The following is a 27,064-nucleotide window of genomic DNA, read 5'->3' on the forward strand; positions in this document are numbered from 1 at the left end:
GCAGATACAATACGCTAATTAATGCCATTCGGAAACCTTTAGAAAAACACAAAATTATTAGAATTGAAAAAAGTTACTTTCAACATTCTTACTTCTAGGGCAAGGATCATCCCTTTTGGTTTTGTTTAACAGTAAAAGTAACATTTGTTTAACAGTAAAAGAAAAGATAAATCTAAACTGTTTTTCAGCTTCAAGTAGTGAAGAATATATAATAGTGATATTTTTAATCAGGCACCGCGGAGCGTTGAGAAAAGTGGGGGGTCTAAAAAAAGTGGGAGGGGGTCTAAAAAAAGTGGTAGGGGGACTAAAACCGTATTAAAAGAGGCTTTTCTGGTAGTTTGATACTTAATATTTGGCATTTTTGCAAAAAGTGGGAAGGCTAAAGCCCCCCAGCTCCCCCTGCTCCGCGGTGCCTGTTAATAACACAGGGGATAAAATGATTCAGAATGAATGCATAGTATCGTGAACAAGATCTATTTTATATGTGCACCGGTAACAAAATAGCGAGCTGCAAAGATCAATTAACAGTAAATGCCTTTTGAAAGTTTTCTGATAAATGTATAGAGTTTTACAAAAACGACCTGCGCAAATATCAAAAACGTGCTTATCTCGATGATCAAAAAACTAATGGTTTACATTGTAGCAAATGGTATGTTAGTGTTGTTAGTGACTACAAGGCCATAGCTGGAAACTGCTAACGAGGAAACTGGGAACTGCAAAATCATTGATAAATGTAAAAAGTTTGAATTTCGAAAAACAAATTTTGATAAAGACTAAGAAAGAAAGAAGGATTTGAGAAAGAAAGGCAAATCGAATCTTCAAAATGCAAAGGTAACTTAATCCAAAAACAACACGTTCGGGGAATTTTGTTTACAAAAGGCGACGCTTTTATAAGTCCTCATAAATTATTCAAAAATTCAACAAAAATTAGGTGATCTTGGTCTTTGAAGACACTTGTTGTAAGCGAAGCTCGATGAATGGTTAGATCTCGTCAGCTTGGTGTAAGCTATCTAAAAGAATTAGTTCGAAAAGAAAGAAACAATTGATGTTGATTAAAGTTACTAACCCGGGACTAGCAATTCTTAAATAACGGTGTTTCAGGAAGGTTTTCAGTTGAAAAAAGACAGTTGGATACTTTAAAGGTAAGTGTATTCTTTCTCTTCAGCATTCCATAAATTTCACCTTTTCCACAAATAGTTGGTATGTGAAGTCAATGTTTATGAAGTCATTTTTGAACACGCATCTTCTATCCTACAATGTCCTCTGAAGGTTGGTAGAAATAGTACTTTATCAGAAGGAAATAAAGACATATAACAAGCATAAAAGTATGGTCAGGACAACTACGCCGTTGGAAGCATCTCAAAGTTGGAGATGCATAAATAGAGCGGGGAACTGTCTGTACAAGGGGGTACTTTTCCAAAAGTTCTTGAAGTCAATTTTCAGAAAAGGGGTATTTTTGAGAAAATGGAGGAGGCACGTGCCCGCTGGTGCAGCCTTGTTTCCGACATCCCTCAACCTGAGTAGAACGAAATAAAACATTTGTTGTCACTTTATCAAACAATTTCATTTCGATTCTTGTGTGATTATCTCGCTGATTATGAAGACGATCCAACTAAACTAATCATTTTTCTTGACTCTGATGAAGTGAATTCAAATGAATGAAAGTCATAGATTTTAAATGAGTAGGAAGTTCCATATAAATTAGCTCGAAAATAGTTGCCTTAATATAAATTAAGACATTTTCTCCCCTCAGCTCTTCTTGCTTTGCTATCCCTTTGAAGTTTTCTGTTAAAAAGAACGCCTTGCTCATGTCTATGTAATCAAAAGATGTGCTTTTATGTCTCGGTAGGCTGAACTGATGACGTAACAACACCTGCTTTTACTTGTAATTACGAACTTGTCAAAAATACACAAAAAGGCATTGCTAGTTTGACAAATAATCTAGGTTTCGTAACTGGTATGGTGGATGAAATTGGCAGCCATCTTTGACTGATTGTTGCTTTCATTAATGATTGACAGATGATAGTGTAAAAATGCTTTAGGATAGTAAACAAGCTTTGGCATATTTAACAAGACGCGAGGAAATCCAGTTACATTAATATAATGCCAGTGAATTTGATCCATTCTGCAAGGCAAATTAAACTTCGGAAATCATTTTAAGATAGTATGGATGTCTGATTCTCATCTATGCAAAGCAATAAACGTCTAGTTCGTGAGCAAGAGTTTTTAAATGAAGGCAACAGTTGGTGGTGAAAATGACAAGTAAGATGGCGCCTAGCTAAAATTTTTCACCACACTGTTTCATCATCTCTTAAACTCCCAGTCTAATGTAAAAGTCTAAAGAACTGCAAATGAATTGACGTGTTCATTGTTATTTTTCCTTACTTATACCCCCGTCTAAAAGCCCCAGTGGTGAGAGGTCAGACTTTTGCCGGGGTGGCGGTCACTTTTTGGTGGGGAAAATGATGGTCAAATTTGAAACCGGAGATTCCTAAATTTGTACCGAGGACAGTTTCATTTTGAATGGGGATATAAAGCAACAGGAACATGGCATGTGTAATTTGCCTGCATCAAGCATTCTTTTAGCTAGACGACTGCACATCAGCACGACACTAGCTGCACATTACACATTTCGCAATTATACAAACATTAGCAAACAGTAAATAGAAAGTTTGAAAACGTTCCTACTATGCTACTGCTTAAGCAGCACCAACACTTTTAAGAGAGTTAGCAGTTACTTGAGGAGGTATTTTCACGACAACAGTTCCCCTAATTGTACTGGATATTCCTTCATTTTCGCAAATAGATTTTGCAGCAGATAAAAAACTGATACAATTTTGCCGTGCTTTTGCGCTACTTCTAAAGCCAGGTAAACAGAACTACTAATTGTCAATTTTCCCTCTGGTCTTCACATTTTGGAATTTCTTTTTTGCATGTAAAGAAGGTCTGCAGCTCATTGTGAATTTCAGTTAACGATTCTTCCGAAAAAAAGGAAGAGAATTTTGACATGGTATAATTTTACCAGAGAAGGCTCTTGATTTTGATTTAGTACCAACAAAAAATCTATAAATCATTGGCTTCTGTAGAAAATGGCATCCAAGTGAGGGTGCCAGGACAGAAAAGGCGCTGCTATCAAAAGAGTGTGACTGAAATGCTCCTCCAGTTAACGTTTGCTTTTTCTTTCTCTTTCTCTTCAGACTTTCTGTGGCTGTTCCGTCATTACTGGCCTGTTCTAGACCAAGCAAAACTTCATAATGAACTCCTGCTATATCTCAACGCTTTTTTAGTCCTTCTTTTTCTTCTTTCCATGTAATTTCCTAGCAGAATTACAGTCAAATAATCCCCACAAAAATTGGTGAACAGTCTATCCAAACCAAAGGGCAAATTGTGCAAACTTTTTACAGAAACTGATGGATGAGATTCAGTGGTGGAAATACCACATCACTGAATTTTGTAAGAAGCTTTCTAGGACTACCTGATCATTTCCTTCTTCCTTCTCTCATCTGCCTCTATAGCTAAGGTGCATGGAGCCTAACCCACGAAAAATATTCTAATCTATTATTCCGACTACAGAAGAAAATTAGAAGCGTTTTCTGCTTCCTCCTCGCCAATTTTTCATCCTTTAAAAATCAGCCACAAGAAGTATTACACACAATTATTTCAACCTTAATCTATAATGCACTTCACAAGCTATCTCCTTCTTACTTTCATGGCTACTTTCAGCTAAATCAACTGTTCATGGGATTGGTACTCGTCAGGCTACAAAAGGTGTTTAGAGCTCTTAAAAATACCACCTTGCATGACCTTAAACTATTCAATAATTTGATCCGAAACTCAAGTCAGTGATAATGGCAATACCGTTGCATTGCTGATCTTCTCAGCATAAGTCTGTAAGTAGCTATATGATAGTCTCGTTTGTGAATTCGCGCCAATAATTTGAAAAGGTAGTTTACGCATGCATCAGCTATAAATGATTATCGGTTCCGGCCTGGATTCCAAAATTTGCTATATGTTGGATTGCCGGGGTTTTGGTACCGAGGTTTGCAAGACTTGTGACCGAGGAATTTGATCGAGGCGATCTATCCAGGGGACAGTTATTTTGTACAGGGGAGGATCTTGCCTTGCCCGGGGCAGAATTTTGCTTAAATTATTTCACCGGGGAATTCGCCGGGGTAATTAAACAGGGGTGTTTGCTTGCTTTTGAGGACTGAAAATACTTAAGAAAGCTACATAAAATGATGCTAATTGTTTGTCAAGAATGTTCAAATCATGCAAGGTAGAGAAGGGAAGTTCACAAACTGATATCAGGTGAACATAGGAAAATTTTCCAGTATTAGGTCTGCAGCCGACAAGTTTTGGAAAGTCGCATTTCCTCCACTGCATCGCTTTAAAAATACCTTTCAGGTCAACTTTGTTCTGTCATGTCAGTATTACTACAGAGGTGTTTAGATTACAAATACAAATTACAGATTACAAATTATTACAGAGGTGTTTTGATGTCATCGTTCACATTAAGTTTTGATGACTACTTCTTTTCAAAATGGACTGGACAAAGAGATAATTACAGTTGCTGGTTTCGTGCTTGTGTTTTCACTCACGAAGCCGAACACAGCTGTTCAAACTTCAAGCTAAGCACAGTTCATGATGCTTTTAATAGAACACTGCTCAAGTAATGCGTAATTTTGATGCTAGGGATTCCACGTTGATTGCAAGTCTCATTATATTGTCTCCGGGGTTTATTATATAGACGCTTACAAACCCAAAATACAATCTCTGCGTTTGATTCAAAATCACAGTTAATAATACTTGACGTAGTACAGACATTAGAGCCCAGACTCTTTTGTGATTGGTGATGCATACTTGTAGTCTTTGCATTTTCTCTGTGTTATTGCTGCAACTTAGCACTTCACAGTTCACAAAACACTAAGTACCAATTTGCTGAGAAAGTACTGCATTGCAATTTAAATGGCAGAAAACGAGACTTATTAAAGCACCGTGCAATGATCAAGTACATTAGATTTGACTATTGCTCTAATTTTTTTATGTCTAGCATGAACTATGGATGATGTGAGGAGGTGCACAGTTTAGACTTTTCAAAAATTGCACAAAATAAATGGTTCCAAAATTAAACAAATGGCTTTGAAAATGGCAAGCATTTTAAACGTACTTGAGCTTTTTGTCTGGGACTCTTCAGAGTATAAAACATCAGAACATTTGAAAAACGAAAATTTGAAGCATCTATCAAATTTTTTCCAGAGCTAATTTTATCAAACTTTATAGTCTTTTAAGGAAAAACCAAAGAAACATCTAAACGTGAGCTGTTTCCATTTGATTCACTACCTCTCCAGATACTTCAGAGCCATGCGTCTTCAAAGTTCTAGTATAACACTGGTCTCATAAATCGTTTATTTACAGTTACATCTGTACGTCGCATACCTAACTGTAGTTACGAAAAATTTGGGCTGCTAGCAGATCATGAAATTTTTGTTCTCAGAAAATATATGCTTAGTCGCTTTGCAATAAAATATTTGTAAAATTAATAGGTACTTTTGTGAAAGACCCAGCCGCACAAATATTTCACAAAAAGATGTTTATCTAGGATGTGAAGTATTTGCTCCTAATATTACCAACGTGCAAAATCAATTAGGATGTAGGCAGAAAAGCTATTACCAAAGTTCGGTTGCATCTGCTTTTTCCCATTTGAAGCAATGGTGTAGACTTTTGGTGTTTCTTAATAGCAGGTTTATTGTTTGAAAACATAAACATTCTATATGACAAACATGCCTTCTCAGCTTCTACGTGAGCTTTGCATAGACAAACTTGTACAATAAAGGCGTTCTTTTAATGTGTTTTGAAAATAAGGGCTTAAGCTCAGGTTGCGAACTAAACTTGTTAATTTTGTTGATATAATTTCGTAATTGTTCGATGTCAAATGCTAGTTAGATTAGAAATTTCTTACTGGCTATTAGATAAAAAAGTGTTTAAGAGCTACATTTTAGAAGCACATAGAGGTAATTTATGCGAGAAAATGTCATCCTGAAAAAATATTAGACGTCTTATTTTCAAAAAAACATATTTTCCATTACATCTACAATTTGTCAAGTTCTATCATGGATATGAGGCTTTGAACGAAATTTCCTGATTAGCTTGTCAGCAGTCTTACTCCCACGATAGAAAAGCTTTAACTAACAAGTTACTACTAACTGGTCTCAGCTCGATCAACTAACTAGTTTGTTTTGAGATCAACTGCAGAACCAAGAACATCTTTTGAATGCTGCAGGTGGGGCTTTAAATTTTTTTCCGTCCGTACCTGATCATTTCCTTCCATTTTCTTAAAATGAATAAAACAGATTTCGTAAGTTGTCTACAAAATTTACATATAAATGAAACGAACGAAAGATGGAGATGCAATTGCAAAATTAAACACTAAATATTTAATTCAAAAGTTGGGTACCTCTAGAGGAAAACTCTACTGCAACGATAAACAGGCCAGTTGCTACTTTTTTCAATTTATTTTAAGAAAAACCATTAGTGAAACGGAAAAGGGCGTTTCATATCTGTTTAATATTACAAAGCCCTCTAGCATTTTAGCAAGAGAATTGCCAAACAGTGCAGTAATGATCTCGTCAGAAATCTTTTTCCCATGATAGAAAAGCTTCGATTTACTAACATGTATATTAACTATTCTTAATGTATAATCAAGAAAAAAAGAAAATTCTTGATACATGAAAGAAATACCGGTAGTTCAATACATGAATTATATAAAGGATAGAATACAATGTCCAATCATTTTCATGCGCAACTTTATAACTTCCAGATGTTTACTTGTAACTTTGAATGTTTTAAAAATTATCAAAGAGATTAAGTTGGGTTCTGATAGAAAACTTAAGTTTGCAATGACACACCATTTAAAATTGCAATGGAAAATGCTGTTTATATTTGTTGATGAAACCAGAGTTGAAGGAATGTCTAAATCTCTTAATTCCATGACAAGAAGAGAAGCAATATTGTGAAAATTCACATTGGGTATTATTGAAAAAAGTTGATAATTAGAGGCAAAAGTACACCGTCACTATATGGACTAATCTTACAGCAATCAAGAAGGTTGAAAAAGTTATGAGGATTTTTAACATGCTGCTTGAAACAGCTTGATATTTCACATGACTTTGCAGAGTAGCTTTGCCTTCGAGTTCTGTGGAATCGTGAGGTCTTTATGGTTAGAGATAAAACTGGCATTTCTATCTTTTCAGATTTCTAGATGATGTCAGTTGTTTTGAGTATGGTAACGTAGCCACAAAAAGCAGAAAGTTGACAATATCCAGTCATTCATGACAGAGCTGCGGAATCTTGGATTCATTTTCAAAGTTTCATGTTCCTGATTTCCATTGTGACACTTCAAGTGCAGAGGAAATAGATTGACGAAGATTTCATTAGCTTTAGGACAAAAAGCCGAATGTCTGATTAGATTGATTGCTTCTGATATGAATGTTTTTAAAACAGTAGGCCAAGTCTGAAAGGTATTGACAAAATAAAAGGGCCGAGGTGGACTCCTTGAGGGATTTAACACTTGGATAAGTGCTAGTGTTCATAGGGCAGTCAACATTAACGTTAGTTGAAGGTTTAATACAACCAAGCAGTTGCAAAAGAGAGGATGTTACTATATATTGCGAGGTAGTGTAAAATAAATCACATTCAAATAGGCGTTCGAATAAATGATAAACAGCTAGGGGACTGCTGGGTGCGGAAAAACAAAGAAACTGGGAAGAGCCATTTCAGGCCTTGAAGTGAAGACGAACACAAAACAGAAACGGGAGAAGACTCTGAGATTGTGTCTAAGAAGCCCAAACTACAGTCTGCTGAAAAACTTAACAAACAGGATGGAATTGGGAACGTTTATCACAGGCCTCATCCTAAGCTGTCTTGGACTAATCTTGAACACCATTGAGCTAGTACTGTTATACCTCCATAAAACGAGAAAGACGAAATACCAACACTTGATTCAAAGTTTATCTGCAGCTGATATTTGTGCAAGCCTTTTCTTCATGTGCTTATATATAATCAAACAGTTAATCCGTGAAAACGAGGCTCAATACACCGCAGTGTTTGTGACTACGCATGATTTGGTATGGTTCGCTGTCTCATCCTCTTTACTGCACGTTCTTGCCATTTCATTTGATAGGCTTCTTGCAGTACGGTTTCCCCTCAAGCATCGCTTTTGGTTCACCCACAAGAAAAACACTGTTTTGATCGTTGTTATTTGGGTGCTATCTTTCCTGCTTTTGGTTCCAACGATTGTTGTTTATCTTCTCACAAACGACCACCATTTGACAAAACTATTGCTGTCGTCCTTGGTGTTGGTATGCGGCTTCATGATCGTCATCTTGTACGCATACATAATCTATAAAACTGTCTCAAAAGATTGCATCTTCGAAATAATAACACTACAAAGTGGCAAGAAAGAAGTCGTGTCTGCGTGCAGCCCGCGAGAAAAGCGCATCCTTCAGACCTCAGTCCTGATTGTCGTTTCATTCTTCGCATGCAGTTTTCCATTTGCTGTTTTGTATATTGCCAAAGTGAGAAATGATTATACGACACTGTTGCTTTTGTCAAACAGCATATTGAACCCGCTGGTGTACTTTTACCAAAGATACTATCAAGAAAAGAAAGAAGAAACCTTGCGAAGAAAAGCAGAAAAATCAGCAAAGATTTCTCGCGATATAGAGTTGCAGGTCGTAGATGATTTGTCGGCTAAAAAGCAACCGACAGGAGAAGATTCTTTATTGGAGGCTGAGAAAAACTAGACCAACAGGGGGATATAGGCAGAGTTGTTACTCGTTTGCCAAATGAGTTATCCCCCGTCCTTGTAGTTAGAGTATGCGCATTGAACTTTACAATTACTGCGCACGCTCATTAGAAATACTTCGGGTGTTGGACTCCCCCAACCAATGCAAATGTAGGTTCTTTAAAAAAGTAGCGATAATTAACGAACATGCCATTTAAAAAGAATATAGCATGGACGGTCTAACTTTCAAACAAGATGTTCAAAGGCAGTAAACATTATGAACATAAAAACTTTTCTCATTTTAAATGCTAGACCTACAAACACTTAAAAAATTACACTCTTTATAAAAAATAAAAACAAATTGTTCCTAATAGAAACTTTTCATTAATATCTAGGAAATGCTAACTAAAACCGTATATGTTTCGATATCGGCTATAACTAGTTTGCTATTAATTACTTAACGAATCTATTCATGTAACAAAACAAGGAAAAAATGTATTGAATAATGCTTTTGGTATAAATTTGAGTTAAGATGATCGTGAGAAATTGTGAAAAGAACAAAGCAACTTGTTCTACTAGGACTTTTAAAACATGACGTCTGGATAGCGTAGTGAAAAGGACAGTGTATTGGAGGCGAATGTGCTACGGCAGTACGTTCTCTCTGATGGTATGCCTAAAACTCTAGCTAATGTTTGGTAATCTTCAGCCAAAATCAGAGAGGTCTCCTTATGAGTAAATTCAATATTGATGAGAACTGCGAACAACTACTAAGAAAAGGAGAAAGTCGAGCAGCCAATGAATTCCAAAAACAAGCCCCCTTAAGACACAGCAACCCACCATTAAAAACTCAAGCATAATGATGGGGAGGGACATCTATAAATAAATTTTATTTTATGGTGTTAATAGTTCGTGCTAAGCACTCAAATTGATATAAGGTCTTCATATATGCCTAGGTTTGGTATGTCCGCAGAATCCATTGAACCTCGCTTGTTTTAAAGTGGCTACCGTAAAAGTGGGGGAGAATTATTTTCATCCGAAGTATGGAAAATTACAAACACGAGGTTACTTAAACTAGAACGTTTACAGTTTTCTTTGTACCAGTCCATGATTAAGTTATCTGCGAAAAAGCAATATCTATTCTATTCTGTCTGCTTATGGTTTTGCATGTTCTCTATATAAAAAAGACAAATAAATACTATATATAAATAATTATACAATTTTAAACAAATCTATAAGGATTTATAGAACGAATCACGCATGCTACTCAAGTGTAACGTGTGGTTGTAAAACTAAAGTTATGATTAAGTCACAAATAAACACAGCTATCAATGGAAATTTGGACGGTTTTATTAGATAGAAGGATCAATAATTAGTAGAATAGAGACAATCATATGCCTCATCCTGGCAACGAGATTAGAGGTGCTTGTATCGTTACAAAAGGATCTACACAAAGGCGCAAGTGCAATGGGCAAACTTAGGCTCGTTTGTTGCGGCTGTTGCGTTTTATAATTGAAACTGCACCTGAATATTACATAAAGTGTAAGCGAATACATAAGTATCCTATGAATTATAAGAAAAATATTTTCTAAAAAGGAGTGAATTTGCACCAAGCTTTTTAATGTTGCCCCACAGTATATTCAAACTTTGGTCATAATACGCGATAATCGAGTTCATTTTGACGCGTTTTATGGCTGTATACCAATTAACTAAAAACGACAGGCTATTCAAGAGTTAACGTATTGGGAAATATAATCATTCGTTTATTGCCTATTTGAACAAAAAATTATCGGATTCAATTGATTGTATTCTCTTAATTATAGGTTGCTAATGTTGATTAAATATCTAGAAACATTAAGCGTTGTGTATTAGAGGAAGAAGATTGGTATATGAAGGCAGTGGCTTATCGCTGTTTCTGTGTTGAAAGGGAGTACATATCAGGGGTCACACCTCGCTTTTAATTTGAAGTATTATGATCTACCTACGTTAGGCCAGCTGACACTCGTTAGGTCAATCGACACTCTTTATACACGTGTAATGCAAACATCAATATAATTCTAGCTACAAATAGCTATCAATTTGATTCCAACGAGTCTCAGTGAAGAAGAAAGACTTACGCTGTATTTTCATCACCAAAGTTCATTTTCCTTTCATGGTTTGAGCTGCTGAAAGCTAATACCATTCGGTGTAAATTGCTTGCGAGATCCTTCTCACGACAAAGGTAAAGAAAAACTTACTGTACATTCAGTTAAAACTATCCAAGGGATTTCACACTGAACCCAGTGTTCTTTGATGGTAACTTGGGAATAAATGTATTTTATCCGATGTCTCCGGAGTATGTCCTGACACAAAGATATGCGAATTCCTTTCTCGCAGGTTCCCATTCACAGACTAACGCACAATTATAGCACGGGCTGCTTCGTTGATTGATTCTTGTGGTACAAACTGCTAACTTCAATGCACTTGGCTATTCAACAAAAACATCGATTTTCTTCAGGACTACAGCCAGCTCACAAACCAATGGAAATTCAAAGTCAAACATGCCTAGAAGCTTGTGTACAGATCGTCTGTACATCTGTGTAGGCCGTCGCCAGAATCTTTAATATCCCCATACCAATTTGGTCTAGAGGATGGTACTGTACCAAATCTAATGTCTGTCATCTCTACATTGCCTTGCCTTTCATATGGTGGTCTTCTTTTCTGCCATACCGGACTTTTGTTAGCGTGACCATTTGCTTCAGTAGATGTGCCAACCTTTCTTGGAATTGTAGGGGATGTAGTATCAGAGCTAAAGGCCTCCAACTCTTTCAAAATGGTCGTCAGTTCGTTTGAAATATTAGACATCCGATCTGGGTCCATGCTGCCCTTGCTATCCCGTGTTGTGGTATCGTCATCACCAAGCAAATCGTCATCCACATTGTCATACCGCTCCTCAGAATCTGCCCGGCTGCTCGGTTTTCCCTTTTTCTTTCGCTCCAACGTCAGCATGTGCTGAGGAGGAGCCGATCCGGGAAAGTATACCGGGATGCCTTGAATCCCAATCTGTTGGCGGGATTTCTGACGAAGGAAAAGAAATCAATGAACGAGAATCAAGAAATATCGTCAAATAAACAGGAACCTATAACTGATGCTTCATATCATTCTCCTAAAATGGCTTCACCTGTTACGTCATAAATTACAAGAACTTTGTGACGATCAAAACCTCTATGTAGATAAACATATGGAGGACGTAGGATTGCAGGAAGGTGCATAAAATGGCTTTGACGACGAAATTCAGCGACAATACTTCGTTTATGCTTCTCTTTGACCTATGAATCTGCTGATCTTAGATACATATACAAATACAAAATACAACAAAGCAAAACGGGTTAAATCCTACAGCATATTTTCCAAGAATCGTGAAAAATTTGATAAGTAACTCAAGCTGACAAGACCTAATGCGTATTTTTATCTATTGAACAATGACCTTCTTTTCGCCGTTAAAAAAGAGAAAATCAAACTGTTTGGCGCAAAGTAAAAAGAAAAATTCGCAAACTTACAGCTTCGATACTAACAACACTTCCGCAATTGCTTGACGGTTTTCTCTTATAAGCGGATTCAGAATTATTGACTGTTTCAACGCTGATGACACTACCACAGGTACTAGGCGCTTTTTTACGACTGAACGTCTCCACACTGTTAGCATCGAAACTCGTTAGCTGTGTCTCTCTTGGCTCGGACAATGTTTCGTTGGAGTCCTCAGTGGAGTCATCCTTCAAAAGCTGTCCATTTTCATCGATGTCACCCTCATTGACAACAGGCACTCTTCTAGGTGATCTGAAACATAGCATTAGCATTATATGTCATTGAATATTCAATTAAGAATTTTTTTAAAACGTCTTCTTTGAAACAGAAGCGCGAAAGCTAGAAGAACAGCAGAGCAGGTTTCTACAAAAATTTTTAGTTGCTTTAGAAGGTAAAAATGTGCAGTTCAAGAAGAGACATGCAAAACATTAAGAATTTTTTCATTAAGAATTACTTCTTTAATATCGTTGATCGCTGACCAATTACCATTTAATATATCGGACCCTAACATACGTGTTGACGACATGGTGTCATGCATGATTAAGTATGAGAAAATGAAATATTTTATTTTAACATTCAAACATGTCAATTAGCATAACCATTTAAATTACCCACTACATCTCAGCCCCTTATGGCCTTGACATGTTTAACATAAATCATCGTTGCAGCCCTTACTGGGGAAAATGGGCGTGGTCAGATTGCTCTTTGTTAGAAAGCTGTGCCAGCCAATGTGCCTCAAACATCTGTGCCTATAAATGTCGTTCAACAAGCAATATTTTCCTCAAGGAATATTTTCCACAAGCAATATTTTCCTCAAGCAATATTTTCCTCAAGCAATATTTTCCACAAGCAATATTTTCCTCAAGCAATATTTTCCACAAGCAATATTTTCCTCAAGCAATATTTTCCACAAGCAATATTTTCCTCAAGCAATATTTTCCACAAGCAATATTTTCCTCAAGCAATATTTTCCTCGTCTCGTGCTAAATATTTGGTACTAAAGAAAAACATATCCTGTTATTGTGGTACCAACAGCGGCGTTTTATATACATTGACCCTGGCTGTAATCACAAATATTGTAAGATGATACACAGTAGCAATATGAATTTGCTTAATTTTATTATTATAAATCACTAATCTTTAATATTTCTGCCTGAATGGGAAACTGTAAATCGCAAAAAGGTACAACTACAAAAGAATGCGTTCTACTAAAAGGGTACCTCGAGGCGCCTAGACGATCTGATGTTCCGTACATATCAAAGTAGTTTGAATCTGAGTCCTGATCCAAATCAGATCTTTTCGATCCCTTCACGCCAACGGAAACTGAAATTGAGGCTCTTGATACATCCTGAAGGCTTCGTTTCGAAGGCCTCCTTATCAAATACTTTCCATTGCCATCTTCAACGCATGTGTCCCCGCCATACTATCAATAGAGAGACAAAAATTAATTCACGGAAGGGCCTAGATTATCCGATCCTACAAAATTCATTAAAATACTGAAAAACAGACGGACCTGGTGTCTAGGGTTAAAATGGGAATTATTTCATATATTTATGATTTACTTCTGATGTTAGAAAAATGGGCCAGAATTTATTTCAGAGTTCCATTATTGGTGCCTAATAGAGATCCACTTCAAACAAATCAATAAAAGACCATTGGTTTTGACATATACCCTGACACAAAAATTTCAAGATTATGTCTATCAAAAATTATCAACGGGAAAGGATTCGCTTGCCCAAAAGAACGACGACATAGGGAGGACATTCAAAGACAACCTCCAAAAATGAATAAGGTATATATTGCACTGAGTAACTGCGTCAAGTACTGCGTAAAACATCTAAATACAAGCCCATCCAATTTCCATTATTCATCAACCATCAACTTACAGTAATTGTTTCTTTAACACTATAGGAATGATTGCGTTTCGGTCGTTGAGGGCTCATTGCTCCAGACTTTGTCAGCACCTACAACGATTTAAAAAAAGTTATAGTTGAAAACAGAGTTCCACAATCTAAGAATAATACAAAAATGACACAATAGCATCAAATTTTAAAAAACTTGGATCCGTGCTTCATTCGGAATCCTCTCTAATATTAAAATCTTCTAGTGTAGTATGAAACTTGCTCTATTCATTAAGATACTGAGAAAAAAATGATTAGAAATCCAGGGGGTATTTTCAGTTAAAGCATAGTAAACTGGTAAAACGTAGTGACGGGATCATCCTTTATGATTTGCATTCGGTTGGAGAGATGAGATTATTTAGACCACAATGATTAAAAAATCCATAATGATTTTCAAATAAAGATCTCCTGTGAGTTCAAAAAATTCATTTTCACGTCCCTTGGGTAATAAATTTCTCTAAAATATTCTAACAAAATCAAATTTCAAAGTAGAGTATTCTGATGAATTAGAATATTGATTTATTCAAGATAAAGTTGGATTAAAACTAAGAATAAGAAATTCAGTTTTTAACGTACCATTTTTTCTATGTAGCACTGGTACACAATAAGGAATACTCCCTAAAATGAAGGGCGTATAATGATCAGTAACCTTATACATTGTACTTCTTACCCAAGCCAATACAATTGTAAACAATAAATGGAATAAAATTTGCAAAATGGTCGAAGGCGTTATCGACAAAAAGTATTCTGAATAAGGTTTTAATCTTCAGTATTACTGTGGCACAGAATCTAAAGAAGAAAATGGTATTTAGAAGATGCTGTTAACAGGGCAAAGCTATGAGGGGAATGCGTGGGTGTCATATCCCCCTTCGAAAACCATTTGACTGCAAAAACCAGGAGATTTATGCTATCTAGGGGTGCTTCGTCAGTGAATACCCAGACCTGCCAATAAGTGAAAGATGGCTCGCCAACTTTGTCGGTAAATGGGACTGGGACACCGCTCTTGAGCTTAATAGAAAGCGACGGCCCTGGCTGTTAATGCTGCAAGATTTAGATATAATGCTATATCAGTGCATCACTGCTAAGACAAATAATATCTCTCTCGATCTATTTAGAAAACAAAAGTCAAATGTTGCAGCCATTCAATGTTGCAGCTTTGTAGATATTCATAGTTGTTAAGTCTTGCAACCATCTTAGCTGAATCACGTTCCAAGTAGATCATTATCATTTTGACGTATACCAACCTCGATTCCGTACAAACCACCGAGAACATAATGGCAGACATAATTTTCGTTGAAACTGAGAAAGGCAGCGAGCGCCAGGATTGTCAGGATATGCATTGTCAGCAAAATTGGCGAACACCATAAGGCAAATCTAAAAATCGATCATGGTGAGAATTTTAATTATTCTATTTAAAGTAGCGTCATTCGGCAGAAATTTCTTTTAAGCCTATTTGCTTGTGGGAAGCATACACTAACTTTGAAGAGCGATATCATTTTATTGCTTCATTGACACAGCTGCTTTATTTCAGGCTCATCTTCAAAAGATTTTCAAACGAGATTTTAAAGTACTGTTACAATCAAACAGAGGAATAATAAAAGGGATTTCGAGCTTAGATATAAAGTCAAACTATCTCTGAAATCCGAGCATGGATATCATTCTTATTTATCTCTTAAACTTCACCAGTTTCTAGCCTCGTCATTCTTGTACAATTAATTCTCATAAAAAAGTGTGTGTACCAGTCTTAAACATCTCGAGCGAATACTGTTGCAATTCATGAGAAATCGTAAATATTTTGAGTCTAATATTGGTAGACACCCAGCATGGCATTTTTTCAAAGAAACTGTTTGAAGCAATACTTCAAATTGCTTGAAAAATTATTTGCCAATACATAAAGCAGTAACATTTTAACCAAAAATTGATTATTATTTTTACAAGGAAGAAGGCCCCAGCACATACTTGGTATATTTGAGTACAAATGTGTTGAGGAGGTCCTTGTTCTTCTTCAATGACGTTGAAATAAACGCATACAGTATCACCGTTACCTGGCAAAAGAAAGGAAGGGTTCAGGGCCTTTCAACAAACTAACTAACTAGCAAACTAACTAGGGAGAAACCGCCCCTCCAGCCCCTGTGACTTTGTTTTGTATCAAACAATAGTAAGCTATTGTCCTCCTTTTCCATCAACTTACCCCAAACTAACTTTCGAAAAGGTTATGGAAGCTTTAGTATGTAATACTTGCAATATTATGAAAATTATGCAACTAACGAAAGTAGGATAGTTATGGGCTTTGATTAATGAATGTTTTTAGGGGCAAGCTATTTTAATTCGTAGAAGTTCATTGCTGTTTAAAATAAATATTATGGCAATGCTACCTAATGTTATAAATATTTTACCAAAAATCACAACTGCCTAAATAGTATCGGCTTAGGGATGAATGAGACTTCCGATGTGGTTTAAACAAGAAATTATTTTACACTTTAATCGAAATTCGGAAATTATGGGGAAGGGGAAAGAAGTCAGCTTTATCCATAACTGCTTCAATTAGTAATTACATGGAATAACCACAATAACAAAACTGGCAATAAACAAAGTTAATACTTACAATGAATAAGGCAAATACCGGAATACCGGTAAGAAGAAAGTGGCTGTATGAAGAAAGATCGATCCAACACCTAGGAAGGAAATTCAGGAAGCATTACAAATGCGACACTGCCACTTCAGGTTTAGACAATGTAATGCAATTCAATCTTTTAGACTTTGTATAGGTTTGTTAAGTCATAAAAATACGGAAGTAACATTCATGCGGCTAAGCCTAGGTTCCTGGGTGTGATCTAGAAAGAAAAAGAGATCTAGAAAGAAAACAACGCAGTACTACGGAATAAACACAAAAATGTCGATATTAATATATTGTGTATTGTATAATTATATTTTGCCACAGCCTTCAGAAATAATGATATCATGAAAACAACATAATTAGGGGACAAAATACCATTACTGTTCTGTCTTAACAATAATTGTTTTAACTCTGTTCCATCATTGCAGGCACTGTAGGCAACTAAAGTCTTTACCCGCATTCAAAGTGTATGGTCTGGTAAGAAAACTTTTCAAAAGACAAGGGCATGTAGGGGTTACGGAAATTTTATACAATCTTAACTGTAAATCGTTTAGGCAGCATAATTTCGCCCCATCGATGATACTAGGTGAAGATCAGAGCTTGACAGCCTACCTCAGAAATTTTTTCTTCAAATGCAGAAAAAATATAGTTCGAGTTTACTTACCAGGATGTGATCTTTATTTTACCGAAAATAATCAGCACTAGAGATAGGCCAACGACTACGGTGGGAAATCCTGGAATAAAGGGAGAAACACATCAAACCCTGGTGTATTCAAAAAAGTGCATAACATCGAGAGCAAAGCATGCGTCCTTTAAATTTTATACATTCAAACCTTTCTTGTACTGGGGGTCAAGAAAATCAGTACTACAGAAATGCAGGAGATTCCCGCAAAAAAGTTCCTAACGATGCAAGAAGCTATAGACTTTCTTTGATTATGTCCTTGTTTTGCTGGACCATCTAGAAGCTATAGTCTTCAAAAAGCTATAGTCCTTCTTTTCTGGACCATCTAACATCTTGAAAAAACCCTATTGTCAGGTATCGCGGAATAAGTTCATCATCAGCAAAAATTTTATAGGTGAGAACTTGATATAAAACGTTGAAATTATCAACAGCCTTTGCTCATAAGGGCAGAGTATCTAGCAAGCTTTCAGCCCGGCCCCGGAGTTGACTCGTTTCAACTACCCGGCCTACCTAATGCGATATCTATGTAATCTTGATTCACCTGTCAAGCGGAATATAAATTTCTTTAGCTGTTGCTTGACTGAAAGTCCTCATATAATATCAGAACACTGTAAACTTTAATTCATGGCCTGGCTACCGAGACAGTTCATCTATCGTATCAAAAGGTCATCTATCGTAGTCGCATAGTCAGCCACAAGGCCTAAAGTCTGGGACTCTTGGACTTCAAAATGAGTTAGAAAGTTTGAGGGATGTATTATTGAAAACAATGTAAGGGGGTTTGGAAAATTCTGTTAACCTTGCAAAGATAACGAAAGCTTATAAGAAATCTGGAATTTGCTTTTGAATAAACTAATAAACTGGTTACTTACATTATGAAATAAAATCGATTTTCGATTTTCAAATTTTAATGTACTTGGCAGTCATAGAAAATATGTCAAATTCGGCACCTCAAAACCGTAACTTATTGAACCATTCATAATAATCATATCAAATTGAATTTGAATGCAGCAGCTATACAATGTTAAGTAAATAGCAAAGGGATTTTTCTTGTATAATCGATTTTCTTTTTGTAGTGACTGTAAAGACACATGCAAACAATATTTTTCGTTTCTCTTTTTGCTGGATATCTGACAAAGGAGCGGTAAATAGTAATTAACGTTGCATTTTGATGGCAATACCAGCAAAATATATATATCTGCAAAATTTTAATTTCATTACGCCTTCCTAAGATTGTAAATCAAATAGCAACCCCAGTTAGCATGATACAAATCACGAAACGATAGCATGAAACGAGAGCATCAATAGCCTAGGCCTAAGAGAACAGCTGCTTGGCATTCAAGAAGCCTTGCAAAAAATTACAAAAGAACTCCTGGTATCAACATTGCCACGGTGCTCAAGCTGATGATTGCATAAAAAGATTTAAAAGCCAGTTTGTGACATATCCGCTGGAAAATGCAAAGAATGCTGCACTATGAAATTTTCCAAGGAATCATTCAAATCGAAACAATGATCTTGCAAACCGTAGATAACATTTGGAAAATAGCGTGATATAGATTAATCTAACTCGATCTAGATCAGGGATCGCCCCTTTGAAAAGAAAATTAGAGGGGCATCAGGTAAAAAATGGCTACAAATGATATACAATATATCGAGCTAAAACGTACAGGAAAATCACCCTACCCCCTTCGCAAAACCCCCTGCATATACAGGTGGCCGGTTCTCCGCTTCTAATTGTATGCGATCAACAAAATATCCAGCAACGAAACTGAACAGTTGATTAGCTTTGAATTCAATACGTGGAGTTTCACCATACCTGCGTACATGCTAATCCGCCCCTCCACCCTAACTTGCCACTCGTGACTTCATTCCGAATTAGTCACGTCTTACAACTGAATAAGGATTTTCGAAAACGGGTAAGATATTCCTCTTTCTAGTCAAACGTCAATTCATAATCTGAGATCTTTTCAACCGTGCGGTCAAAGATGTACGAAACAAGATTTAGCGTCTTTTTGTTCTAGGGGCAACGTAAGCATAAATGACAAAAGCGCTGCACGATGGGCAACTGATAAGCATAAACTTGCTGAACTAATGAGAATCAAGAACAGACGTGAAATTTCTTGGAAATTCACGAACAAGATCTTTTGTAGGCCTTTGCTATAACGAAGCAATTCTTAAAAAGCAACCCAAAGCATATAAAGGGATCATTCGGATCCTATAAATCTGTATATTTAGATTCGTTAATACATTCGTCGGCTTTAGAGGTGCATGTTTTTAAACTCCGTATATCTTACAATGACAAGACTCTTCAAATAGTCAAAGGTGTATTTGCCGTTCTCTTGAACGGCAGGTGCTATGCCCTTATCTCTAAAGTTGAGGGGACATAAAGTTAAAAAAATTGTTATCAATCTATTTCACTGAAAAGACTTAAATCTTTGTCGTGGTCCTTGAAAGCAGATGAAGGCGCGTACAATATGAATGCAGCTCACAAAGACAAAAATACAAATCTCATACAACAATACTGCATATTTCATTTCTGTATTTAATCTAATTCAATCATTAAATGTACAATAATACGCGCGCCTGGTAACTTATGATCGACAACTTACCACCAAAACAAACCGCTGATAAGGCCGATAAATATAAAGTTCGAGTTTGACATAAAATAACAGTATTAATTTATGTGTTCTGGTAGTTCAGTATTAACTGTAAAAAGGGCAGGACTGGATTTGAAATCACAGTGAAAATGTCTAAGTATTTGATACTCAGAAGGAAAAGAAGGCAAAGTTCGCAATAGGAATAGAACAATATGTATTTACATTTCAAATTAAAATCTCTAGTGTATTTCAAGCAACGTGCATTGAAGGTAAATGTAAAAAGTATGTTAAAATCGAATCGTCGTTAAGTTCGACAGCAATTTGAAAGGTACTTTTTCCATCATCAGCAACCGCCATTATGTCAGCGCCTCGTTTTACTAAATAATCGATAATCGGCAGGTTCTTCGCCAAGACTGCAACTCTCAATGGAGAAATGCCATAAAAATTATAACAATTTATAATAGAACGATTATCAACTAAGTATTCCACGCACTGAATATTTCCACCACAGACAGCTGCAAATAATGGAGTCCAACCCTCAGAGTCAGGAAAATTGACGTCCGCCCCGCATTCTACCAAAGCTTTGACACATTTTAAATTTCCATAGTAACAGGCCTCGTGCAATGGTCCTACGCCATGAAAGTTCAATGTATTTATATTAACTTTCTTGTCTTTAAGGATACTCTTCAATTTTTTATGCTTGCTGTTTTTTATTGCTCGTAACATTTCTTCCAAACAGTCCTGTTCCTCTGAGAAGTACGTATTAAAACTACAATCTGAACTCGCTCTCGACAAATTACGTTTCTCGAGGCCTTGTTCAAGTATTCCTGGTAAAAGAGACTTCTGTTTTTGTTTCGGTGTTCCTGGCGTAAAAACGCCGCTATTGCTGCTAAATTTTCGCCATCTGGCCCGTAAAATAGGCGAATCTATAGCCCTCTGTCTGTTTAACTCCACTCTCCGAGCAAGTTCTGCGAATATCCCTCCTTTACCACTCATGTTTCGCCAAACACGGACGTTACAATCAGCAAAGAAACCTAAATATTTGGCTTTGTGTTTATGGTAGCTGCCCAGCTTTTCTGTGTCTTTGAATCAAAGCAAATCGATCGATTTCTTTGCTTTACGTGCAATTACAAATATAAATTACCAATCAAATATCCAGCATGCGCGAACAGGTTGAAACAAACGAATCCATACACAGCTTTAAAAAAAGTGTCGAAATAACGACGGCTGGTAAAGATGGTCTGCTTTCTCCAATAAACACAATTTACCAAACTGTCACTAAATTGTGAAAATCGCTTTTTCAAGGCAATCTGACGAAATCCTATTTGCATAAACGTCAATAAAAGCGAAAACACATGCCGTATAATTACGCAGACAGTAGAAGACGTCCCAATTCAGGACTCATATTCCTCTGTAACCTGTTGACATCTCTTTCGATTAAACACGTCTCCTCATCGCCATAGACGAGCAGGTCTGGCACTTGGTCATAGCTAACAAACCACAAGGAAGGAACGAGCTAGCAACAAATCAATCGAATGTTTCCGCCTTCAGTTAGAAACTTATAGAAACCATATCCTAAAGCGAGGGAGTGATTTCACAAGCTCTGCAATCATCCGAGGTCTCTGTATTGAAAACATCTATTGTTTCATCGTCTATTGATTTTACGTTCTAAGCTTTTCTCCGTTTGTTGATAAGATGAACCTCGCTGAGAATTCAATTCAGATATTTCTGATCGGCTTTAAGAACCCTAGGAGTTTGTTTTAAACAATGATGAAACCAAATAAGCGACCCCGAATGTCCATCGGCGTTTAGTGACATGTTTGTAAACCGATTAAATAAAGACTAAAATGGACAAACATTAAGTGTATCAAAAATATCTAGCAAAGAAAGACACCATTAATGATTATTTACTCTACTTTATTCATATGGAAAGAAAGGATCTCAAGACAGCTAAACTCTTCAGTCCCTATGAACATAGAAATTCAGCCAAAATTGTACACCAAATTTTGATATTCTCAATGATTATTTTCGATTACAAGGCCACTTGTTTGACTCCACCAAGTTCAAAATTCAAGTTTCATTTTATTGTCAATGGTAGTTTTTAGGACACTGATAAGCTTTGCTTATCGCGCAGTGTCCTGGTCCTTCCACTTAATGTGACCACACCTTGTGATTCCTACACCTGGAAATGCAGAGAGCTGGCGACTCTACTCGCTCTGAATGAAAGTTTGGGTTCTGGATCTGTAGTCCACGACCCTAACCACTAAACCTCATTTTTTAATAAGGACCAGTAAATTCATGTTCAGGCTCATGTTCAGGAAATTTATTGCCAACAAAGTGGGGCAGGCAGCTTTCAGAAAAAGCACCCACACATGGCTAAAATTACTCGTTTTTGAGATAAAACGTTGTTGAAAATTCCCCTTTACGGTAGCTCAGCCTCAGCTTGTTCTTAATTTGTTTTTAAAGGCAACACCGGAACGCTTTGCGACTATCATACAAAATACTGACCTGATACCGTATTGCATGAAAATAAAAAACATAGAGCATTTAACTTTTGACTAATTTTGAGGCTCGTATTTTTTAAAATCATTCTTATAAAAAAGAGTGTAGTTTGCGTCATTCCCCGTTGATTTTTACAAAGCCTTCAAATCGTAGTATGACAGATTAGAAACAAGCTTAATCCTGGCAACACACACCAATAAATGGAGATGGGGTCGCGAGGGCAATAGGTTTGGGCCCATTTTTCGGAAATCCCATATCTATGAAAAAGTAATAGTACCTCTGCCATAGTTTAACCTCTGCCCCTCTCTGTCTGGGGATTTAATTCGCGGTGAAAAGGTTATTTCCTTCAATTTTGACGATTGTGGTTATGATGATGATGGATATAATGATTAAACTACCCTGTGCGGAAATACGCAAGCCCCCTGTTCACACTGCCGAAATATATTGCCATGCTTACCAGGCAGTCACTGGTAATACTGTAGCTATATTTTCAACCATTCACCCCACATAAACAAGTAATTTACTGCACAATCTTCTGTAATTGTGTTTGCTGAATCCTACAGCCTTAAATATTGCATCCGTATGGCAAGAATTCCGTTTGTGAATCAATTATTCGCCCTTAAAAACATAAAAAAGGAACGTCGAATGTAAGAAAACTCTTCATTTTATGGACGTCATAACAAAGAGAAATTGCTTGAAAAGCACAGCTTTCACTAACCCCATCAACATAGAAACGACTGAAGTGCCGCAACATGACTTCATGGCAGCAACAACAGGCTGTGACGCATTAACGACATATGAAGAATTCAATTCATTGAATTTTATTTTGTCTTCTTCGTTCAATTTAATTGGATTTCGGTGTTTTCTAGTCATGGCGACTGTTGTGATCATCTGCTGAATTTTCAATAGCTCGAAACCTAAGCTGCTGAATTTTCAATAGCTCGAAACCTAAGGTTTCGGTCATAAGCCGTTACTTTTATAAACTGGGTAAAGAAAACATAGATATATTGCTTTACAAAATATGATGCTTTTACATCATTAGAAACTAGATCCTTGGTATTTTGCTGCCGGAATCCCTTAGTAAGCAAGTGGAATAAAATTTTGTGAAAACTTTATGATTTAAACACTTTATAATTCATTTTTTTCTTCTATCATAAAAATATTCTGTAAAGTATCATAAAGTTAAAAAATGAATATTTACCGAATAAAAAAATACAAAACCGAATAATGCAAACCGAATAAATTGTGCTGGAGAGTCAGCTTAAGGGAAATTTGCATTTAACCTAACAGCAAGAGTTGGATGAAGGAATGCAGGGGTAGCCACCAGAATTACACTCCAAAATGAACCATAGTTCTTTTTCTGATTGAAGCTTACATCCCCTACAATATTCAAGGGGCACTCATATCCAGCCTCTGCTTGAGAGTGAGGTAGGGATATTTGGCGAGGTATTCCTTTAGGTTTCACGGCTTCAGTAAAAAAAATTCCACAGAAGTTTTTGGCACTTAAAGTATCAACAAAAAAGTCGCATCAATGTAAAGCGACGAAAAAAAATTAACAATAAATTTCGTACACCATAAAGGCACGAAAAAGCGGGAAAAGAACATATGACACCAAAGTATATATTTAATATTTTTTAATAAAATTCGAAGCAGAGTGTGGAAGTAAAATCAGGCTGAAGTGTCAGGCACTGTATCCGCTTTCTCGTGCCTTTTTTCGTGCGATTTTCTCGTTCCAGAAACTGAGAAGATAATGAGGTTCCTAACCTCCTGATGGCTTAAAAGAGGCTGTTTTTAAAGGTAGATAATTATGGTTTCTTAATTCAAGTCTCAATCTAAGCTTTAAAAAAGATCCACGAAAATAGAACCAATCACTGTCTGGAAAAACGTGGTCAGGTCACCTTTTCATAAGTAAAAGCCAAAAAATACGTCATATTGAATAAGGCACCTTAAGAGATAATTGAATGATTATTAATCTAACCACAGATCGGCCCACAAGTCTACCTTCTTCCTATCAACACTGTAATTTTCAAACAAAGAACGTTATGATTCAAATCGCCAGCCACGTTGATTCGAAAATGACAAACATTCACTTTGAAGACAACTATTGGTCATAGCAATAAATCTAAATTTTGAGGCAACTACAAATTCGGTAGTCCCAGGCCACATTATGCGCCACTAAAACTATCGATGCATCAGTGCATTTTCGATGCAAGACAGAAATAAAGTTAAAGAATGCTACAGCATTGAAAATACATAGTTTTCACACATTATTTTGATACAGTACAACAATTAAGTAAACACCACAAAAAAATGGGCACCTCCAAGAAACAGACAAGTTCAAGAAACGAACGCCTCCAAGGGACAGACACCTCCAAGAAACAGAGACCTTTAAGCAAGAGCCACCTCAAAAAAACTGACACATTCAAAAAATGGACATCTTCAAGGAACAAACGCCTCCAAGAAACGAACGCCTCCAAGAAAGGGAGACCTCAAAACCTTGTGCAAGAGTCCTCCCAAGAGTCTTTCCTGCAGCTAAAGCCTTGTAGAGTGACCTTAAAATAACGGACTGTAATTTTTGTTCAAAAGGTGTTTCTTTAACGGAGGTTTTATTTTATAAAGAAGGATTCATAATTAGCTCTATCCCGATTGGACAAGGCTTTGTATGCCTTTGTACTTGATGCAAGCTTCGCTACAAAACATTCTCAAAAAGCAGCTTGAATACCTTGTCTTACAGTAGAAACCCGCATAAAAGAACCTAGGTTTTTTTCTGGCAGCCTGAATAGGTTCTTAATTAACAGGCTGCTATTTTAAATTCCAGTCTGAAAGGTTCTTAACAAGGTTCTTATATACGTACAGGCCTTGCACACATCAACAATGTTTTCCACCGCAAGAATTCTAATGGACACACTTAAACCAGCTTTGTTTTTCATGTTAAATTTCAACCAATAAAATGAATTTGTGTTGTTAGGTTGTCCAATTAGAATGCAACATAGCTACCATAACCTGATTTACTCTAAGCTGGTTTAATTTGCCGGTGTGAATAGGGTGTAAAAATACCACTCTAAAAACCCTTTTTTTCTTATATTTATATATAAGAACCTTTCCAAATTTCAGCCTGTTGGGGGTTCTTAATTATGGGGTTGAAAAGATTAAATTCAAGCCTCAAGGTTCTTATAAAAACAGGTTCTTTTATGCGGGTAGTAGATCAAGCGTTTATTGGTACTTCAACTTCCATAAAAAAATCTTATCAAAGCTTATCAGCGAAACACATTCCCTTGTGTTTTCCCTCTAATTAGGGTTTTACTATCATTTTCCCCTAACAGAGAAAGGCTAGCAAAGGACACTTCGTGATGCTAAATATGGCCAAATTTCTATAAACTCAAGAACGATGCTAAAAAACAAATTTGGCTTAATCATGCCCTGATATTGCAGACTAGCTAGATGAAGCTGCTTTAACATTTACGTGAATGGTATATCATCTTAAGCAATCTTTATTGCTCTTATTGCTTTAGTGAAAGCTTATTTCTAGATGAGGTAAACAGTAAGCCGCTAATGATATAGATACAACTCACCCCATCCGAGAAGGTAAAACATTGCTAGTTTGCCACTGCCTTTGTCTATGACAGTTCGAGTTGAGAGGAATATCTGAACTGCTTCAGCCAACATCCAGCTGAAGAAAGCTATGAAGAACCATTGAAGCGAGGCTGACAATACCAGGCAGAAATACTGCAAAAACAAAGGTCTGAATCAAAAACAAGCGCTGCGCAGGACGGCAATAAGTGCAGGTTCCCAATAACTGGTTAACGGCCATTTTTATGTAGTGACAGAATTTGATCCCTAAATGCTCATAGACAGGCGGAAATTTTGCTGAAATATGGATGAAAAAGGGTTGGTAACAAACATAGCCCTCTCATTTCAAGTCAGCCAATGAAAAAGGAAAATTATTAAACATTAAGAGAGAAAGCTAAAATAAACGCATAAAAAGCTACATCAATATTGGATATGTTATTTTGTTGACCAGCGGTGTTGACTTAAAAAAATGAAAGTTTCGACATCTCTGAATCAAACCTAATTTTTTGGCTTTTACAGCAGGTAACAGCACGTAAAACCGAAGCTGAATAGATAAATATATTGAAAAAAGGTAAAAAAACGACCCAGGGAAATGAAAACACGTTGCAAATACATAACTGGCAGGCACCGGTAAGCATAAAGATGCAAGCTGATAAAAATAATTTAGGGTTTAGAGGGCCATATTCAGACACTGTCATTTTCACTGTAAACAAAACACAAGTCTGAAATAACACAAGTTAAATATCACTTTTTGCCTGTCATTTCCTTATAAAATCTTCTTAGTTTCGTTAAAAAGTAACTGACCAACTGGCGAATATTCAATAAAAGAGAACAAAACGATGCCGAAATAAAATG

At 36.4% G+C, this 27,064-nt stretch overlaps 3 protein-coding genes across 3 annotated transcripts in view; 1 reads left to right on the forward strand and 2 right to left on the reverse strand.

Moving 5' to 3' along the window:
* Window positions 1–321: 321 nt before the first annotated feature.
* Window positions 322–9,614, forward strand: LOC135682442 (uncharacterized). Its single transcript, XM_065197331.2, has 2 exons — window positions 322–1,142; window positions 7,251–9,614. The coding sequence occupies exon 2, from the start codon at window positions 7,878–7,880 to the stop codon at window positions 8,799–8,801; it is 924 nt and encodes a 307-aa protein (XP_065053403.1). The 5' UTR covers window positions 322–1,142; window positions 7,251–7,877; the 3' UTR covers window positions 8,802–9,614.
* LOC135682441 (uncharacterized) overlaps window positions 9,023–27,064 on the reverse strand; it is a 57,717-nt gene continuing 39,675 nt past the window's right edge. Inside the window, exons 27-36 of the mRNA XM_065197330.2 lie at window positions 26,212–26,365; window positions 17,526–17,595; window positions 16,850–16,919; window positions 16,204–16,289; window positions 15,489–15,618; window positions 14,821–14,862; window positions 14,230–14,307; window positions 13,564–13,766; window positions 12,319–12,595; window positions 9,023–11,836 (exon numbers count right to left, since the gene is read on the reverse strand). Coding sequence (XP_065053402.2) covers window positions 11,324–11,836; window positions 12,319–12,595; window positions 13,564–13,766; window positions 14,230–14,307; window positions 14,821–14,862; window positions 15,489–15,618; window positions 16,204–16,289; window positions 16,850–16,919; window positions 17,526–17,595; window positions 26,212–26,365 — 1,623 coding nt within the window. The 3' untranslated portion in view covers window positions 9,023–11,323. The remainder of the gene's footprint in view (window positions 11,837–12,318; window positions 12,596–13,563; window positions 13,767–14,229; window positions 14,308–14,820; window positions 14,863–15,488; window positions 15,619–16,203; window positions 16,290–16,849; window positions 16,920–17,525; window positions 17,596–26,211; window positions 26,366–27,064) is intronic.
* Window positions 20,052–26,205, reverse strand: LOC148958216 (uncharacterized). Its single transcript, XM_089112881.1, has one exon. It carries the CDS (start codon window positions 21,131–21,133, stop codon window positions 20,387–20,389), a length of 747 nt encoding a protein of 248 aa, XP_088969007.1. The 5' UTR covers window positions 21,134–26,205; the 3' UTR covers window positions 20,052–20,386.

Source organism: Rhopilema esculentum, chromosome 16 (genome assembly GCF_057945365.1).
Source record: "Rhopilema esculentum isolate cy_ngs chromosome 16, ASM5794536v1, whole genome shotgun sequence".
NCBI classification, from domain to species: domain Eukaryota; kingdom Metazoa; phylum Cnidaria; class Scyphozoa; order Rhizostomeae; family Rhizostomatidae; genus Rhopilema; species Rhopilema esculentum.

Bases quoted from the DNA above. Each gene is read 5' to 3' on its own strand.
- LOC148958216 (XM_089112881.1), bottom strand. From the start codon at position 21,133: ATGAGTGGTAAAGGAGGGATATTCGCAGAACTTGCTCGGAGAGTGGAG.
- LOC135682442 (XM_065197331.2), top strand. From the start codon at position 7,878: ATGGAATTGGGAACGTTTATCACAGGCCTCATCCTAAGCTGTCTTGGA.